This window comes from Daphnia pulex, chromosome 12 (genome assembly GCF_021134715.1).
Source record: "Daphnia pulex isolate KAP4 chromosome 12, ASM2113471v1".
Taxonomy (NCBI): Eukaryota; Metazoa; Arthropoda; class Branchiopoda; order Diplostraca; family Daphniidae; genus Daphnia; species Daphnia pulex.
In genome coordinates this window covers 10155002-10172977 of record NC_060028.1, presented here as the reverse complement: position 1 = coordinate 10172977, position 17976 = coordinate 10155002, and the positions used below count along the sequence as shown (strand labels likewise).

Genomic DNA, 17976 nt, shown 5'->3' with positions numbered 1-17976 from the left:
ACTCGATCAAATCAAAAAAGGACTAGACACAAAGATGGCAGAGGCCATTAAGAGGCCTTAAACGATAGAGTCTTGCATCGTTTTTTTCCTTCGTTGTTGTTGTTACTAGAGATCCTATTTGTTGATGTCTGAAAATTGTCCTTTTTTATTATTCGTGCGGCGGTGGCGCTGGCCACCAGCCATCGAAAACAAAAAGGAATTTCAGGGTTTTTTCAACAAATGTCTTTTGACGATTCCAATTCATTCGTAGTCGTATATATATATCTAATATACATCTGACAGGTGTTGTGTGTGCAAAACGAAGAAAAAGAGTCGTCGCATTCATCAGCTCGAATAGGAAAAAAAGAAAAATAAAGGAGCGGGACGACAGTATACCACTGCTGCGCTGGCACCATAAAATACTGAAGCGGCCTCCCCGTTCACGGCGATGATGTCGCACGACGACGCGTCGCACCATAAATCAAAGATACTCTTTTTCGCAGCTAGACAAGAGCACAAAAAAGCAAAATAAAAGAAAAAAAGAGAAACACGTATTCAACGGCTATAATGCGCGCGACAGAGACGTGAGGTATCGCATTTCCCTATTGGCCAATAGCTGTCCGTCTTTCATTCCCGGTAGACTTAAAAAAAAAAAAAAAACCTCAAAACAAAAAGATTTTCTTTTTTAAAGAAAGAAAAATGATACAACAAGAAAAAGAAATGTCTGTCCATATTCTTTTATGAACGAACGTCCGGGAGGGACTTTTTGAATTCTCTCATCACTTTTGATGGCCAACCGTCTTTTTGCCCAGTCTCTTCGTTTGATATTTATATGTGTGTGTGTGTGTGTCTCTCTGCAAACAAAACGGAAGGCCAAAATGCAAAAGGAATATCAACTTTCTCTTTCTCTTTCTGTGTGTGTGTGTGACCAGGAGCAGCTCGAAACTTTTCGACACCGCCCAACTAGTAGCTGCTGCTGCTACTCCTTAATACGTCTCCATCTTTTTTGGGTTGGCAGCCTTTTCCTGGGCGAGGCTGAGAACGAGGATCGCTTGGCAAAAGAGGGGGGGGGGGGATATAACACGCCGACAACGGGACGGACAGAAGACACATACACACACACTGTTGGCTTTTTCCAGATGGCCAAACTATTACCTCCTTCTAGTACTACTACTACTACTTGGTTTTCGTTTGGTGGTGGCGCGGGAAACGCCAGTTGTCATCTAATGCGTCCCGGCCAAATGAATCAGGATTATGTACGCCCCAAAAAGTCTCGCTCCTCTCCATCACGCGTGCCCTACGTCCAGCGGGAGCGGGAGGAACACGAAGAAGAAGGGACCGAGGGGGCTCGCAATCAACACGATGATCACTGACCGTACGATATTTAAGAGCCACCGAAAAACGGGGGGAGAAAGAGAGAGCCCAATCCAGCCAGAGAGAAGATCTACACAATATACACGTCCAATCTCGGCCCCCGCCGGCCCCCTTGTCCATCTTCCATCCAGCGGAACTCGGCAATATTTATATATTATTAGATGATATAAAGCTAGCTAGCCAGCAGCTTTTCTTACACACACATACATCCATATTATATATTTCTATTTTCTATATGGGATTGGACGGGTGTTGGCCATTGTTTCTGGTCAGAGAGTCGACTTGCCCCGTTACCAACATGGGCGGGTTGATGGCGTACATCCCCCCCCCCCCACACAAAACGAAAAAAGAGAGAAAGATGGGTGACACGTGTGTTTGGCTTGCGTCCGCTGCAACGGACCCTGCGATATGAACTTTTTCTTTTTCCCTTTTTTGTGATTAGAAGCACGGACGGACTGGATATGCCGGGCAAAGGGAGGGGCCTCCCACTCAACCCCATCCGCCATCATAACGCTAACCGTAAATGAGAAGTCGTTCATTGCCTGTCGCTCTTTGCTTTGCCGATATTATACGCGCAACAGCAGGAACAAAAGAGAAAGGAGGGGAGAAACAAAACAAAAACCTTTAAACAGAGAAGTTGCCCCCGGAACGATCCTTATCCAACCCACCCACCCTCGCACATTATATTATACTAGGCTTTATGCACAAGAGTCTCACACATAACACACACGAGCTTCTCTCATTTATTTCGATTTATCAAACAGAAATTAAAAACAGGGGAGTGAAGGACCGACGAGAGTAGCGGGGCAGCAGCAGCCGACCTATTGTTGTTATTTCAGAAATTCAGTCAGCGTTTTGGCTTCCCATCGCTGACGTATTGCGCAACGTTCAAAAACCCTGGGCATAGAGAGGGGGGAAGGGTGAGAGTTTGACTAAACGTGTGTGATGATGAACCTTTCACGCTGCACACACGCACACAACAAACAATAGATATGTGCATTAATGGGCGATCGATAACTGCCAACCGATTCACAACGTCAATGGCCAGTCGACCAATGAAACTTTTGCCACTGGCCCTGGAGGCTTCCACAATTTTGTGTTAACGAAGAAGAAGAAATCTAATCAAAAAGAAAAAAAAGAAGAGTAACAGCGGCATCGGCCGTTAATTTGAAGCCCTGGACGTGTGGAGGGATCCCATATCTTTCCTAGCTCCCTAACTGGATCTTTTTTCCGTCTTCTGCGCAGATGGCCCGGGTGGATATTATTGCAATAATCAGTGACTGTCCACCATAGAAAGTATTGCTCAGCAGCAGCAGCAGTTGGCTATATCTGGGCGTGTAACTCCCGTTTCTTGATGAGGAAACAAAAATCCCTGGCCATCAACTTCTTTTTTTCGTTTCCGGGGCCCGGCCCCGCCTGTCGCCCAAATCAACCCACATCAAGCCGAATGAGGGGAGAGAGAGAAACAATAATTTGATGAACGGATATCGTCCGACACGCTTCTTCTTCTTCTTCTCCGTTACTTATGAGGGTGGAAAATGACGCGTTTCATAACGTCAAAAGATTTGATGCCCATCTACAACACTGATCCAGCCCAGCCCAGCCACCCAAAGTCCAGTGTGTCGCTAGTAATGGCGAATAAACAAAAGACTCCCTTTGATGCGGTCCACCAGTTCCCAATCCCTTTTTTCTTTTTCCTTTTTGTTGGGTCCGTCCCCGCCCGACTGTAAGCGCATGTAATCCCGGACGGCCGTTTGCTCGACATACAACACACAACCGAGCGTGAAATTAACCGGGACCCATCTTTGGCCATTAAGGAGAGCTTTGGGTCGGTCGCCTGTATATATTGCTGGCCCACCACCACCACCACCCACCAGAAAGCAAAAAAGATCCTTTATTGCCCTTCTTCTTACATATATCATCAGAAAAGGTTTGATTGAATCAATATCAACTTGATGACGAAATTAAAATATGAAATACTTAAAGTCGTACAAACAACCCACGGATATTTCGGCCCTACTAGGAACACACAAAAAAGTGGATGAGACGGCCGAGTGTGTCTCTCGTCAAGTTTTCCGTTCTCATTTGGGACATGACAAAAGAAAAGTCCTAACTAATGAATTCAAAGTGAAAAGCACTTGCCATCCAAACTCTGCGTCTCTTAACTACCTGGCCAACGGATCAAAAGCAGCTCGAAATGTCGTCATGATCATCATTTCAACAATCAAAGAAAAAATCCTGGTAAAAAAAAAGAAAGAAAAAGTCCCGACACACGAGCCGAGCCTTCCTAGTTTACACAACAAAAGACTTGTGTGTGTGTGTCTATTGAATAATCCTCATTACGCGGCCAGTTGCACGTTCACTTGACGTGGTCATGGCCTCGTTTTCTCTCCTTTTTGGCCATCGTCCATCAAGTCCAAAGAGAAAAGAAAAATACCAGCGGCCATCTATTCACTTTGATCGTCGTCAAAACTGGGCGCGCATCATTAGCCCAAAGTCGCAAACAAACGCACGGGCACCGAACACATTTTTATCTACTCATCATAGGATAATCATCATCAACATTTCGGGCATTACAAGAGACGATCCTACCAGAGTAGTAGTAAAAAATAATAAAATGGGGGAAAATGCGCCTTTTGATGACAGACGGAATACATATGAATCAATCACGAGTTGACGAAATGGCACGGAAAAAAAGACGAAGAGTCTCCGGTTGTTGTTCCATGAATTGCGAACACACAACAAGAAAAAAATGGAAAGGAAAAAATACGATAAGGGAACTCTAAAGGCACTACTCTCTTTGATCGAACCTTTTCAGCCGATTGCAGCAGTTGTTGTTGTCGGGGGCGACAACTTTTACCCGTGACGTTTTTCTCAAATGTTTTTCCGTTCTTCAATGGCTATATATTCGTTTCTCAGTGAACCGGTTACACATTTCCTCCCTCCTTTCTATAGCCCCGGCATACGAGATTTGATGCTTTCTGGCTCGATTGGAATACGCAGAAAAAAAAAGGGGTAGAAAAACAAGAAAGAAAATCGTAAAATATCTAGCAGATCCCCCAGCTCCCCCCTTCTGTTCTCCCATCATCAATGATAGCAATATGATATCGTCTCTCAAGAGACGGAAACAGCTTCTTTCATCCTACCCATCACTCGATATGCATAAAAAGGAGAGAAATGTCGGCTACTTGCTAACTTACAACACTCTGACAAAATGAAAAAATATATACAAGTGGGGGGAGATGAACCCGAAAAATGTTCGAGATGAACAAAAATAACAATTTCCCTTTTTGTGATTCTTCTTTAAAATGATTAGGATGCTGCGCAATGATGAGAATGGATCGTTTCCTCTAAAGCGACTGGACAATTTTTAGTGTCGGGGAATATCGATGCACGATCGGATCAATCATTTCGCCAACGAGATCCATTGCCCATTTCCTTCCGGCCGGACGAGAGTTTCGACTGGATCGATACCCCCCAGCCGAGTCGCGATCCGTCACGGCTGAGGGGATATTTTTTGAGGCTCAATAAAAAGCGACAAACTCAAATCCAATAATAAACTAACGACTCGACTTGATGGCAATTTCATTTAGATCAGATCGTGCCCATAAAAAAAAAGGAAACAAGATCCCAGTGTGTGTGGCGGATGGTTAGACGATCATCGGAGACGACACACTTCCGCACCAGCCCACGCCGAGGCCCTCTCTCTCTCTTTTCTCCTCGGGATTAAGTAAGCCGTCCGTCCACCAAAATGGGTATTAGCAGTCGTACAACAAGAGAGAGCCGGAGGAGGCAAAGAAAACAAAAAGTGGGAGAGTCTATGGGATAGAGAGGGGAGAGTGCAGCATGCAAACTTTGAATAATGCAATAGGGTAAGTAGCAGTTGCACTATCAGGAGCATCTCACGTCCCTAGCTAGTCGTCTCTACTCCACGCAGAGAGAGAGAGAGACAAAAACAAATGACTAATCAAATCATGTTCCATGTCCAATGCGACGGCCCAATTGTGTTACCGTTTATAGGCGCAAGAGAGAGACGGACACACACACGCGAGACTCGCTAGTACACACACAACAACGACAACCAAACTACAAGCGAATGGATATTAGACACACAGTCAAGTCGGCGATCCGGATGAAAAACGAATCTGAAACCCCCCCACTCCCAAGTCAACGGATGGAATATCATTTAGAGCGGCTAACTAACTAACAAACAAGCAAACAAACCGACGGACGGACGGGAACTGGGAGGCAGTGATGTATTATTACTTAACGGCCCGAAAAATAAAAATAAGAGAGAGTCTAGTTGATTGCAATCTCATCCAGTTGACATGTTCAAAGACGGCCAGAGTTGGGCTGGAATGAGAAACAATCGACCAGAATTGTCTCTCTTAATATTATTATTATTATTTCGTGTTGGGAGAATATTTTTTCTTTTTTTATTGGGAAGCTGCGGGAGGGGGAGATCGTTGGTGACAAACGACGGGCGACAGAGTGTGACGGAGCGACAAGGCGGCCAGCGGGAAAGAGAGAGAAACGCTTCATTTCACTGATATTAACGATGGGCCATGATGATGATGATGATGACGACAAAAAGAAGGGAAAAACAATATATATAAAGTCGACCCGATTCACTTTCGACTGGGCAATGGCGATCCTTCATTGCCTTTTCCCTTCAAATCGCATTGCGGTCGGTCCAGCCTGTTTCCAGCGGATTAACTTTCTTCGGACGGACCTTCATTAAGTGGGGGCCGACGTAAACTGATGGCTGTCGATTTATTAACTGACTTTGACTGAATCCCCCCCCCCGGTTTTCAATCTGCTCCTAATGCTCTCACTCTCCCCGGCCACAATATGGGCCACTCAGCTCGAGGGGCCGGCCAGCAGCTCATTTATTTTCCCCGGTTGAAAATGCAACCGATTTCTTTTCAACCGCCCACGCGCGCCACAACACACACTGGTCCATTATCAGTCGGACCATATTGTTTGCCCACCACAATCACCGCCCAAATGGATGCTTCCGTCTTATCACCAAATGTTACACGAATTAACTTCCGTCCGAATTTTTACGATTTTTAAAAGTTTCCCAGCGACGAGATTTGCGCGTCAAACATTTCGAATGTAACGCGTGTGTGATACAGAGAGGTTAGTCAACGTTAAAAGAGATCAACTTGCGGTCATAATAAACGACTGGCTGTAACATTGGCGGGTGGGAATGCAATGAGAATAGGGTGGGGGGCGATGGCTATATGCAAATCAAGTCCATATCTGACTCGTCTGTCTCTTTTGTCGTCGCTCTTTTGATGTAGACGGGCCAAAAAGCTGCGGCGACATCTCCATGTTCTCGTGCAGATAGGAAGGAGAGAAGACAAAAGAGTGGCGGCGTCACAGTCGGTTCCTTTTTGGCCTTTCTCCCCCGACACATCCGATACTTTTCCATCAGAGGCATCTCTTTGATTTTCCAAACCATTGCCTCGCGGATCTCCCCCCTCTCTCTCTCTGACAGAGCCAATCTCTCTCTCCACTAACACACAGAGTTGCTGCACGCCATACATATATGAACAAGAGCATATAATAACTGGCCCTGTGTGTGGACGCTTCATTCGCCTGAGATCCATTTTCGCTACAAGAAAGACCGAGTGTGCCGAACAACAGAGAGAGAACTCGATGGCTACTTTGAATTGCAAACGCCTATTTATGACAAAGACTAGATCGACTGTATATTTATACACATCTCTTTCTCCCTCCCCCCTTGGTACTGCTACTACCCCACTATTCTCAACCCCGCCCAGCTTTCAGTCCCGTCCGATCGACGGGCCAAACAGATGTTTTCACGAGTTATGACGGCTTAATATTGACCCTATCTCACTTTTCCTGGGTTATATGGCAGTTGAATTTAAAAAATGCAGCAATCTACATGTGAAAACTGAGAAGAACACACACACACGCAACCAGACTATGAAAAACATTTAGGTACGTTTGAAATGCCAAGAAATTCAAGAATGAGGACTCAATTTGAGTGGCAGACAAATCAAGAGAGGCGAGATATCATTCCCTTTTAATCTAGCACATGTCCAATGCAAATCGATTTGAAGTTTGGCGCCAAAATCGAACCCACGTGGGTAGCCATCGGCGCATTATCGATCACCAATATTCAATATCAAGATTCGAGAAATGAATGGCTTCAACAGGAATTTTAGAGAACTAACAACTAAGAGAGTGATGAGATATGATTATTGAGACAATCTCAAAGTTGGTTGGGGCTTGAAAAAGTGAAAACTTGTTGCACGAAGAACAACCCAAAATGTTTCCAACAGACTTGACTACTCTCTACAATAAGTTTCTCACTGGCTATTCTCAACACAATCAACCAAATGGCAATCGTGAGCCATTGGTGATATTCAGGACGACAAGGAAATGCAAATTTGTGGGAAAAAATGTTTCAAAAATGTGTCGTGTTGGCATCGAGCCATCGAGGTCTCAGCGTTCAAAATTCATAATTGCAAGTCAACTCAAAACAGGAATGACGAATCAAAATGGGCTACACATTCCTCTTTATCAATAGCTCAAGATAATAGATTGAAATCTTACCTGTACAGCAGGCAGATCGAAGAATTTCCATGATTGAATCACCGTACTTAATTTCTTGTCCATTGTACTGCACTTTATGAAAACTAGAATCGTCTGCTTCCAATGATTACAACATCAGAGCCACCTGGTGGCTCGATATTTTTGAAGGCCATTTAAAAAATAAAAATAACAGCGTTGTTCGTTAGTTTTCCGACCAAAACTAAGTCAAATAAATTTATTTACTTTATTTTTATATCATTAATTATAATTGAATAATGATCTTAAAATCATTTTGAATCGAATTTTACAAATAGTTTGTTGACAACTGAAATTGTTTGCCAAATAGAGACGATATTCAACGAGAATCTGAATGTGCCAAGCCAGAGGACGGTCTGAAAGTCAATATAAGTTCACCTTATTTCACTCATCATCCAATTCATTCTACTCTGAACAAACCAACGCGATGGAGAATAAAAAAACCAATCGTTTTGTCGAAAAATCTCGATTAACCTGCGTAGGGTGGTTTATCATTTGTGCATGGATAACCATCATCGCATGCATCATCGGCATCATTTGCATCCACTACGATGTATTTTCTACAGAGGTGTGTCAGCCCGTGGACGATTGCCCTATGCTGGATCTTGCAGTGCAGAATATTCCGACCGGCGCGCTGGACCTTCAGATCCCAACCGTAACTGATACTACAGCAGCCGCCATCGATGCCAGCAAACTCCCACCCGACCGTCATCAGCACGCAGAAGCTTAAATTTTGGCAACATCCAAAATTGACAAAAATCAAACCGAACTCTGTTGGTGTTTTTTTAAACTCATGTCGTTCCGAGATTAATACATTGATTTCACTCTTCAAAAATATTAAATTTGTATATGTTCTTTTATTATTCGTTGGTTCAAAAAAAAAATCATCAAAATAAGTGAGGCATCAATAACATTGTGGAAATGTTGAACTATATCACGACATGTCGTCTATTGGTGATTGAAGAAATGCATTTGGAAATGGCACTAAGCATTATGTGACGTGGGGGGAACGTTACGTAGGAGTAGTAGAACACTCACACAAGGACATACGCGCGTATAAATATATATATATGTATTCAGTTGAATGGTTGACTGTTCCACAAGGGAAGAAGATGTGTTGCATGACACATTTGTAGAGGAGGAAAGATCAAAGCAATGCTCATCGCTCACGTACGTCTTTGAGTGCTCTGCGTTGTGAAAGCAGAAGCAGCAGCCAGCCAGCAGCAATACTCATTCGGGTAGACATTTTAATGAATTGATGATTTACCACACTCCAACAAATTAGATTGTGCGGCGATTATCACAGTTCGCCATCACATCATCCGCCCCGATATTCCGTATACACACCAAATATATATACAATGCAAGAGCCAGAGTGGATGTATCTGTCGCCTAATGGTCAAAAAAGGAGGAACTAGAAAGGCATTATAGAACTGGAGTCATTATATAGCCCTCGATTGAATCAGGGCGACATTACATTACATTATTACGATTAGGGCTGTGGCCCGGGCCATGAAAGCCCGGGCCAAAGTTCGGGCTAAAGGAAAAAAAAACCCAACCCGACTCAACCCATCGAGGCATTTTTTTAACGGGGCGGGTGATGGGTCGAACCGCCGGGTCCGCGGGTCAACCCGAGATGTGGCGCCATCTATTGGTCAAATAAAGAATCTCACAGCTAGAAAGTGCCAGAAAGATCTGGAGGGATAGGATAGCTTAAATCCATTCATTGCAGATGCAGAGTTGCAGATATTCGATGTTCAGTCATCACGTTTTAAGTAGACGCTGACACGCGCTAGAGCTTCAAAAGGCAGAACACATGAAGTGGTGAAGGCTGTATGTCTAAACGTAAATCTACTTCTAATAATGGCGAGCAGTTATCGCGTAAACCTCAAAGTTTGTCAAAATCGAGCAATTCTACTGGGAAAAAGAGAAGTTTACCAATTAACATTAGCATTGAAAGTGATGATGAGAATGAGATGGATGATGCAGATGCACTTCCTGCAACAAGCACAGAAATAACCAATCAGTCAAGTTCAGCTCCATTGAAAGGTATCAATTAGTCTATCTTTTAATTTGCTGTTTAATGGCTAGAGATCTCCTCAGCATTCCAGCGACAAGCGCAGCTAGCGAGAGGGCCTTTACTGTTGGCAAGGATATTTATGGCATTTCGAGAATGAGCTTGAAGCCTGAGACCGTTGAAGCCCTAATCTGTCTACGTTCATGGTACAAAGCAGGATTAGTTGGGGTAAAAGAAGTCTACGATTTCTTGGAAGAAAACTTTGATACCTTACTTTTCCACTTTTGGAAAACGAAGAAGAAGATTTTTAAAAACAATTTTTTGTATTTGTTCGATAACTACAGTTAATTCGGATTTTTACTTCCAACACTTACTTCCAAGTTTCTTTTCGTTTCATTGATGTATGTTTGTTTACATCAATTCTCATGTATTAATTTTTTTTTTGGTTCATTTAAAACAGAATAAAAATTCAATTTTTATACGTTAGGAAATTTTGCCATTTATTGATAAACAGACTGAAAAGATGATGAAAAAGTATGATTGACCCGTGAAAAACCCGGGCCGTGACCCATCCTGTTAATATTTTTTGACCCATGGGTTGGCCCGGGCCGAACCCATTTACTCTGTTGGCCCAACCCGCTCCAACCCGTGTTTGAAGAAAAACCCATCTAGGCAACCCATTAAAAAAAAACCCGCCCAATAAGCTCCGGGCCACAGTCCTAATTACGATCAGGCCGAAATAATAAAAAGAAAAGAAGAAGACGGGAGGGTTCAAAAGTTACGACATTGAGAGCAGCGCGCCAGTCCTTTATAGGGAAAAAGTTGTTTTAGACTTTTGCGAATGGGAAGCGAATAAGAAACGCGGAGAGATCGAATGAGCGGAAAGAGATGGATGTTCGTTGGAGCATCATCGAGAAAGCGATGAAGCGGCATTTTTCCATCGACATTAAGACGACCGCCGCCGTTCTCATTCTGCGGTTCGTCGCATCATCACGAACCATTGATTGTGTTGTGTCTAGCTCTCTCTCTCTCGTCTGTTGATTTAGTGCATTTATTTAATTTAGTGCAGACATGGGAGCCACAGCAGCAGCCAGACATTATCCTGTGTGGCCCGCGACGTCAATTAAATCTGATGAACTTTTCAAACTGATTGCCTATATTGTTTTGTTTATTTTTTCGGTTTTATCCGAGGGGTTGGATTATCTTTCGGTTTGCGGACCATTTAGCCGAGTCGAGAAATCCAGTCAGAGAAACTATAAGGTCGCGTGTTGTGCTGTGGTTCATTCTTTTGTTTTGCGCTGTGTGTGTGTGTGTTACAAAACCAGTGGCGCGTATGCAAATCAATGCCCCGCTATATGCATATATATATCTAACAGTAGTCATCAGTTTATTTCTCAGCAGTGCGTTATTCTTTGCTGTCATTTTTCCCTTTTTATCTTGTTTTGTTTTATTTGATTTTTTTCTTTTTTTTTTAAATATAACGACCGGATTTTCCCTGTGAACGCCTCGTCGAGCTGCCGTTTCCGACTCAATGGATCGCTCCTCATCTCCCGATCCGCTTCGGACCGTCTCGTCGCTTTGATTCATCGCGTCACCAGCTTCATTAATGGGCAAATACACACACGCACACAACTGCCAAAGTCTCTTCGAACCACGTGGGATATATCCATCCATTTCCTAATTTAATTCCACAAATAAATTGGAAAATCATTTACGACCTAACTCTTATTCTAGGCCCAGAGCGGCCGCCGGCTCCCTCCTTTAATTGCCATCCGGACAAATGGGCTGGAGCTAGGTAAAATTGGATGGAGACCGCCAACATCCGCCGCGGCCCCGCTTCTCTTTTCTCCTCGTTCCTTGTCTGTTTAATCCACCGTTCATTTTCCATAGACGCATATCGTCGTCTCATTATTGACGAGAATTCCTGGTGTTCAAAGTCTATGACATCAATCCAGCAGCTCCCCCCTAGCTGGATTGAACTCTCTTTTTCCCCCCTCTCTCTTTACTCTCGGTCTGAAAGCATTTTGTCCCCCCACTGTTAAGCGTCTTAAATCCCTTCCAATATATTCCGAATTGCTGCTAGCTGTAAAAGCTAAACGTGAACAAAGGCGGCAGATTGCATCGCTTCGATCATGGGTCTAGAACAGTGGAAGTGTTCAACTGGACATTTCTAGTCATCATTTTAACTTGAGAGACTGCAAATAATTATATGTGATAACATCGCTCATTTGGAAAGCACGACTAATCATATTGTACAAATTAGTTCTGCCTTCCACCTATCTTTGATGTTGCAATTTTCTAATTTCCAAAATCTTATAACGTCAAACTTATGACGAATCGTGACAGGGGAAAAACCTCGACAGAGAATTCGGTCGTGTCGAGGACATCGTGTCATCAACCGAAAATTCAATTTCTTGTTTCATACAAAAACTGGTTCTAAATTATGTGTATGCAAAGATTTTAAGTCGTTGGGTTAAATCCGATTTTGATTCCTATTAATGTCCGCGCTGTTCTATTGCGTCAATTTGCACAAGCCTTCGCCATCTATGTGTGTATTACGTTATACATGATTCCTTGTCGAGATTTTCATGGTGGAGAGAAAACGTGTAGGAAATTGCTGTTCGTGTATTCTCCTTCTCATCCGCATGCTGATGGCCATGATGGGGATTCTAAGAAGGTGAGTAATGAGGAACATGTGTTTGACTGACGGGCAACCTGTTCTCGGGGGCGGCGATAAACAAGATAAGCCCAAAAAATACAAAAACATAACTGGCTACAAAACATTCCACACGAAACCTTTAATAGCTATACTAGTAGAGAGCCTGCATGCATCAAATATGTCATTCGATTCGACCGAGGAATTCTGTTCTGGTACACGTTGCAAACTTGCAACTATTTTTAAACTGTTATCCAACGAATAATCAGAAAATTCATCAACAAATATCTGAGAGAGTGACCTTCTGGGGTACGGCCAGGTGTATATTCTATCCGTTTCAATTTTATTTTATTTTTCAGTAGACTACAAAATTAAATTAAAAAAGAGACATTTCCCTCCTTGATAGAGTTCCTGGTAGATGGCAGCAAGGGTTCGCCACGTCAAAAAATAGTATATGTAAACAAAAAGTATCAGGTATCTCCCGATCCGGACGGCTCAACAAGATAACATTGTATTACACTATTACCTTGAAAAATAAACGGACAGTGACTTTGGTGACGTTTCTGATTCGAATTATAATGAAATACGTGTCACTGGCTCACTGCTGAACAAGAAATAGATATACGTGTTTTCGAAATGGCATTGGAAAACTTCAGAGGTAACTTCGTGAAATTTCACTTTGCAATTAAACATTCTAAAAGTTGTGCAACTAATATTAAATATATTTGTATTATATTTTCATGTTCTATTTTCCTTGAATGAAATCCTGAAGAAATTTTGAGCGTAACCGCTACCATCACCACAATAATTCAGTTTTTAACTGGGGTGTATGTTAATATGATTATTTATTTACAATTCAGTATTCACTTAAGGCATTTTTTCACTTTCCAGAATTATTTGCTTGAGCATTCGAAGGAAGGGTGGCTCAGGAGACATTTCAGGATTTCCATTTATAGCTGGAGTACTGGGGTATGTCATTGATTCTGAAATCATGTATTACACTAGGTCAACTGAAAAAATGTTTATTTTGTATTTCAGATGCAGTTTGTGGCTTCGCTATGGAATGCTGATGAAAGACACTGCAATGACAGTGGTCAATGCCGTTGGACTTGTACTTCAGCTCTGCTATGTTTTCATGTATTATTTATATGCAACAAATAAGGTATTAACTATCTCTGTGATTTCCCACAGTCTCAATAATTTCAATGTTTGCGCTACCATTTACAGGGACCATATCTTAAACAAGTGGTAATTGTTTTTTCCGTGATTCTCTCTACTATGTTGTATGTAGCAGTGGAACCAATTGAGGATAAGGCTGAATTTAGACTGGGGTTGCTTTGTTGTGCCACCACCTTGATCTTCTGTTCTGCACCTCTTGCCACTTTGGTATGTATATGACAATATTTTTTCTTGAACTTTCCTTATGGGAATCTTTTTCTTCAGGGTGATGTCTTGAGGACACGCAGCACCGAAACATTACCATTTTACTTGATCCTTGCCAATGTTCTCGTTGCAGCGCAATGGTTTCTATATGGCGTGGCGGTTCACAATACTTTTGTCCAAGTAGGCCTACATACAATATTACGTTGAACTTTTATAGATAAACCATTCATGTTTCAACTTACAGGTGCCTAACTTTATCAGTTGCCTTATTGCCTTATTCCAATTGGCATTATTTGCCTTCTTTCCAAGTACCAATACCCGCACAAAACTCCAAGTAAGTGATGAAGAGTGATCCTGCGCGATTTTTAAATTCTATTTTGCCTACACGCCAGAGTCTCATAGTCATTAATAGCTGAAACCAATTTTTTTCTATACTAAAATTTTATTCTTAAATGTTACCAATACACGAATTCATTACTAACCTGTTTCTTTTGTCATTTATTTCAGAATGTCGTATAATGTTAAACCAAACGTTCAAAATAAGGAATCCCCACTCCGTTATGATGTCGCATTGTTTATTTTTTACACGATCGCCAAGACTTATGAATGAAACAGTATTTTTGCTACTTTCAATCGTCCCATCTGCTTTTTTTCTTCACGGGACGGTCTCCACTGCTTTCAGCTGCTGGAGTCGAACTAGAAGTCACAGGTGCTGCTGGTTTATTATCGGAGCTACTGCAGAACTATCAATTCCATGAAATCGTTGATTTATGTGTTCCACTGTTTGTTAATTAAAATAAATTAAGTATCTAAAAACCTGCGATTTATATTGAGATTGAAAAGCAGCTTTCATCGCAGACAAACGACCTCCGCTTGGTCCAGCTGCGGCGGATGGTCCCGGCGTAGTAGGTTTCGAGTATGAACTAGGTCCACTCTGCTGTAAAAAGAAAGGGAGTAAAAGACCAGCTTGTGAAAAAGTGTCAGTCTCAATAAATCTTATTTCGTTAACTTACAAAAGAAGGTTTAATTGCATTGGCCCCAGTCAGCGTTTTATTGGCTCCAGTTAGAGATTTGTCCGAGTATCCTAATCCTCTTCCGCCAACATTCGGCTTCCGACCTTGTCCACCCTTGAAACGAGATTTGCGAAACCATGCACTTTGCATGGCAAGATCCATCAAAGATTCTGGCACAACTTGACTTGCTCCTTCCAAGTTCCTGACCAAATGACCCGCAAATTCTTTGTCTGCGGGAGTAACTAAAGTGTAAGCTGTGCCTTTTTCACCAGCACGACCTGTTCTTCCGATCCTGTGAGTATGCGTATCAATATCGCGAGCAATGTCGTAGTTGACGACTGTCCGTATGTGAGGAATGTCAAGACCGCGAGCAGCCACATCGGTGGCTACGAGAATGTCCATCTCTTTCTTTTTGAACGAGCTAATGACTTGATTACGATCGACTTGATCCATGTCACCATGCAGTAGGGCAACGGAGACTTCTCTAGATTTTAGACTGGCAGAAAGCTCCTCGGCATTTGCCTAGTTAGATAGAGGTAAAACAGTAATTACAGCTCCAAGGATCAGAGTAACTCTGTCAAATTTTACCTTTTTAGTCACGAAAATCAATACGGAACCTGAGGCCATAAACTCAACTAAACGTGTAATCAGCCAGCTATACTTGGCTGTAGGAGCTATCACTTCTATCACTTGAGTAACGTCTTGATTGGCTTCCCCGACATCACCCTAAAAGGGAGGATTTTTAATTGAATTACGGATATTTGAATTATGATTCGCATTTACCTGAACAATTCGAATTGGATCCGACAGCACATCGCGTGCTAGTTTTTCAATTCTCTTTTTAAATGTGGCACTGAAAAGAAGAGTTTGTCGTTCCGGTCGAGCGTGATTGCAAATAGATCGCACTTGGGGTTCTAAAATTTCATAGATCCAATTAACATTAAGTTAGGATTAATATTTACAAAACTTATGAATATTAAATTATTTTAAAACGTACCAAATCCCATGTCAAACATTCGATCTGCTTCGTCCAAAACCAAAAATGTGACACGTTGTAAATTCGTTGCTTTAATTTTAACCAAGTCAATCATTCGACCTGGAAATATGTTTAGAAAACAAAGTTTTGCGTTTTAGTATAATTCAGAATAAAGTGTAAACGATAGATTAAAAAATACGAACCAGGAGTAGCCACAACGATTTCCGCCCCTTGTTCTAAATCTTTCGACTGTTCCCACTTCGAACCGCCACCATAACAGCAAACAACACTAATACCAAAAACTTTGCAAAACTTCTTTGCCTCGGTGTAGATTTGTTGACTGAGCTCGCGAGTCGGTGCTAAAATAAGACCAATGGGTCCATCACCTGGGATAAATTGAAATTAAATGTCGTTTTGTAAACTGACGGATTGATGAATTCGATAGTTAATTCAAACAAACCAGGTTTCAGATCCGGTTGATCCAATATATGAACGATCATTGGCCAGAGGAAAGCGGCCGTTTTTCCGCTACCAGTTTGAGCTATACCAATAACATCTCGTCCTGATAACGCTGCTGGGATTGCTTGAGACTAAATAAAACGTGAGTTAAATATAAGTTTTTGAAATTTTCTGCATACATTTTTCAATTACCTGGATAGGAGTCGGATTTGTAAACTCAGATTTGCGAATAACGTTCATGAGCTTCTCGTCAAAATTGAAATGGGCAAAACTGCAAACTGGTTTGGGTATAGAAATCCCACTCACTTTCAAACCGAGTGTTTCTCTCAGTTCATTGGATTGGTTAAGAGGTAAGTTTTTGATCTCCTCATGCTCTTCATAGAAATTCTTTTCGAATGGAGAGTAGGTAATAGAAGAGTGATCGATTGGAGGGAGAGGGTCAATGTGTTTTTTTCCAAGTTTAATTGGAATTCCATCTTCATCGTATTCAATTTGCTCTGAATCTGAATCATCTCCTTGCAATCCAGCCAGTGGATTTTCTTTGATATACCGATAATATGATTCTTCGTCATCTTCCTCTTCGATATCATGTCGTACTGCTTTGCCTTTCCCTTTTGCATGTGATTCTTCTTTTAGGGGAACTTTAACTTCTTCTTTTTTAACTTTCTTGTTCAGATCATTCATAAAGGCATCTAAAGGGTCTTCTTCATCATCAGATTCAGCATCTAATGAAAATTACAAATAAGAAACAGATCTTTAGTATTGGATCACATTTTAAATAATTGACATTTGATAAGACATTTCTTACTTGCTTTAAAGTTAGGTGAATCAGGTCCTGGTTGATATAGAGGTTCATTTGAAGAGGGTTCTTCATCATCTTCATCAAAGTAACTTTGAAAGTAAATGTAAAATAAATAGATGGGATTTCAAATGTCCATGCATATTAGCTTACTCGTCTTCTGTTTTCGGCCTATTGGTGGGTACACCATATGTTGTATTTATCGCACTTTGGCTTATTGCGTTTAGAGTACTATAGCCCTGCTTACTAACTGACACTGGTGATACAATCTCAACACTGATGGGACCAGCCCCAGGTGCAGGATGAAATCGGTTAGAACTGGAAAAACTGCTACTACCAGGTAAACCGGGACGAGAAAATCTTGGGGCTAGAGGTATAGTGTTTGCATTGCCTGGTCTTTGCATCGACGGTGGCGGGGGAACTGCATGAAGACTGCCACTAGATTTGTTTACATTCGGTCTAGGTCTTGGACCTACACTGAAACCAGAAAATCGACTACCACCACGTCCTGAATTCATTTTTGTTTAGAACTGAAAAACTGTACTTAGTTTCTCTCATCAAACTCGCAATAAGTTAGCCCTGTTCAATTCTTTTTGAGCTTGTGTTTGCTTGTTGTGATACAGTTGGAACAACTACCGGCAGACGTATGAACTATTTTAGTTCAAACTCCGCTCTGTCCAAACTCCTAGGAGTCCTAGCTCAAAAAAGTTTCTGTCT

General features: G+C 42.0%; 3 protein-coding genes across 6 annotated transcripts in view; 1 reads left to right on the top strand and 2 right to left on the bottom strand.

The window, feature by feature from the left end:
• Positions 1-8033, bottom strand: part of LOC124209473 (homeobox protein cut-like) — a 161687-nt gene extending 153654 nt beyond the window's left edge. The window contains exon 1 of one of the 2 annotated variants that reach the window (XM_046607464.1): positions 7942-8033. In XM_046607464.1, coding sequence (XP_046463420.1) covers positions 7942-8004 — 63 coding nt within the window. In that variant the 5' untranslated portion in view covers positions 8005-8033. The remainder of the gene's footprint in view (positions 1-7941) is intronic. The other variant, XM_046607465.1, reaches the window with a different exon arrangement.
• Positions 8034-13083: 5050 nt separating this feature from the next.
• Positions 13084-14946, top strand: LOC124208562 (sugar transporter SWEET1-like). Of its 2 annotated transcripts, XM_046606386.1 has the most exons (8): positions 13084-13287; positions 13402-13456; positions 13521-13598; positions 13668-13791; positions 13857-14015; positions 14073-14192; positions 14257-14346; positions 14520-14946. In XM_046606386.1, the coding sequence occupies exons 1-8, from the start codon at positions 13266-13268 to the stop codon at positions 14529-14531; spliced, it is 660 nt and encodes a 219-aa protein (XP_046462342.1). In that variant the 5' UTR covers positions 13084-13265; the 3' UTR covers positions 14532-14946. The 2 variants fall into 2 exon arrangements, with proteins under 2 accessions (XP_046462342.1, XP_046462341.1); XM_046606385.1 differs by lacking the exon at positions 14520-14946 and having other exon boundaries at positions 14257-14493.
• Positions 14571-17929, bottom strand: LOC124208561 (ATP-dependent RNA helicase DDX42-like). Of its 2 annotated transcripts, none has more exons than XM_046606382.1 (11): positions 17413-17929; positions 17269-17351; positions 16653-17185; positions 16462-16591; positions 16205-16387; positions 16023-16121; positions 15809-15939; positions 15614-15751; positions 15026-15547; positions 14830-14949; positions 14571-14755 (listed from the first exon to the last, which is right to left on the bottom strand). In XM_046606382.1, the coding sequence occupies exons 1-11, from the start codon at positions 17775-17777 to the stop codon at positions 14642-14644; spliced, it is 2418 nt and encodes an 805-aa protein (XP_046462338.1). In that variant the 5' UTR covers positions 17778-17929; the 3' UTR covers positions 14571-14641. The 2 variants fall into 2 exon arrangements, with proteins under 2 accessions (XP_046462338.1, XP_046462339.1); XM_046606383.1 differs by having other exon boundaries at positions 14830-14946; positions 17413-17908.
• Positions 17930-17976: the final 47 nt, after the last annotated feature.

Coding starts and splice junctions, on each gene's coding strand:
- LOC124208561 (XM_046606382.1), bottom strand. CDS start 17,777: ATGAATTCAGGACGTGGTGGTAGTCGATTTTCTGGTTTCAGTGTAGGT. Junction 16,592..16,652: donor CAAATCCGACTCCTATCCAG/GTAATTGAAAAA, acceptor CGTTTTATTTAG/TCTCAAGCAATCCCAGCAGC. Junction 16,122..16,204: donor AATCGTTGTGGCTACTCCTG/GTTCGTATTTTT, acceptor ACATATTTCCAG/GTCGAATGATTGACTTGGTT.
- LOC124208562 (XM_046606385.1), top strand. CDS start 13,266: ATGGCATTGGAAAACTTCAGAG. Junction 13,599..13,667: donor TTTATAGCTGGAGTACTGGG/GTATGTCATTGA, acceptor TTTGTATTTCAG/ATGCAGTTTGTGGCTTCGCT. Junction 14,016..14,072: donor CTGCACCTCTTGCCACTTTG/GTATGTATATGA, acceptor CTTTTTCTTCAG/GGTGATGTCTTGAGGACACG.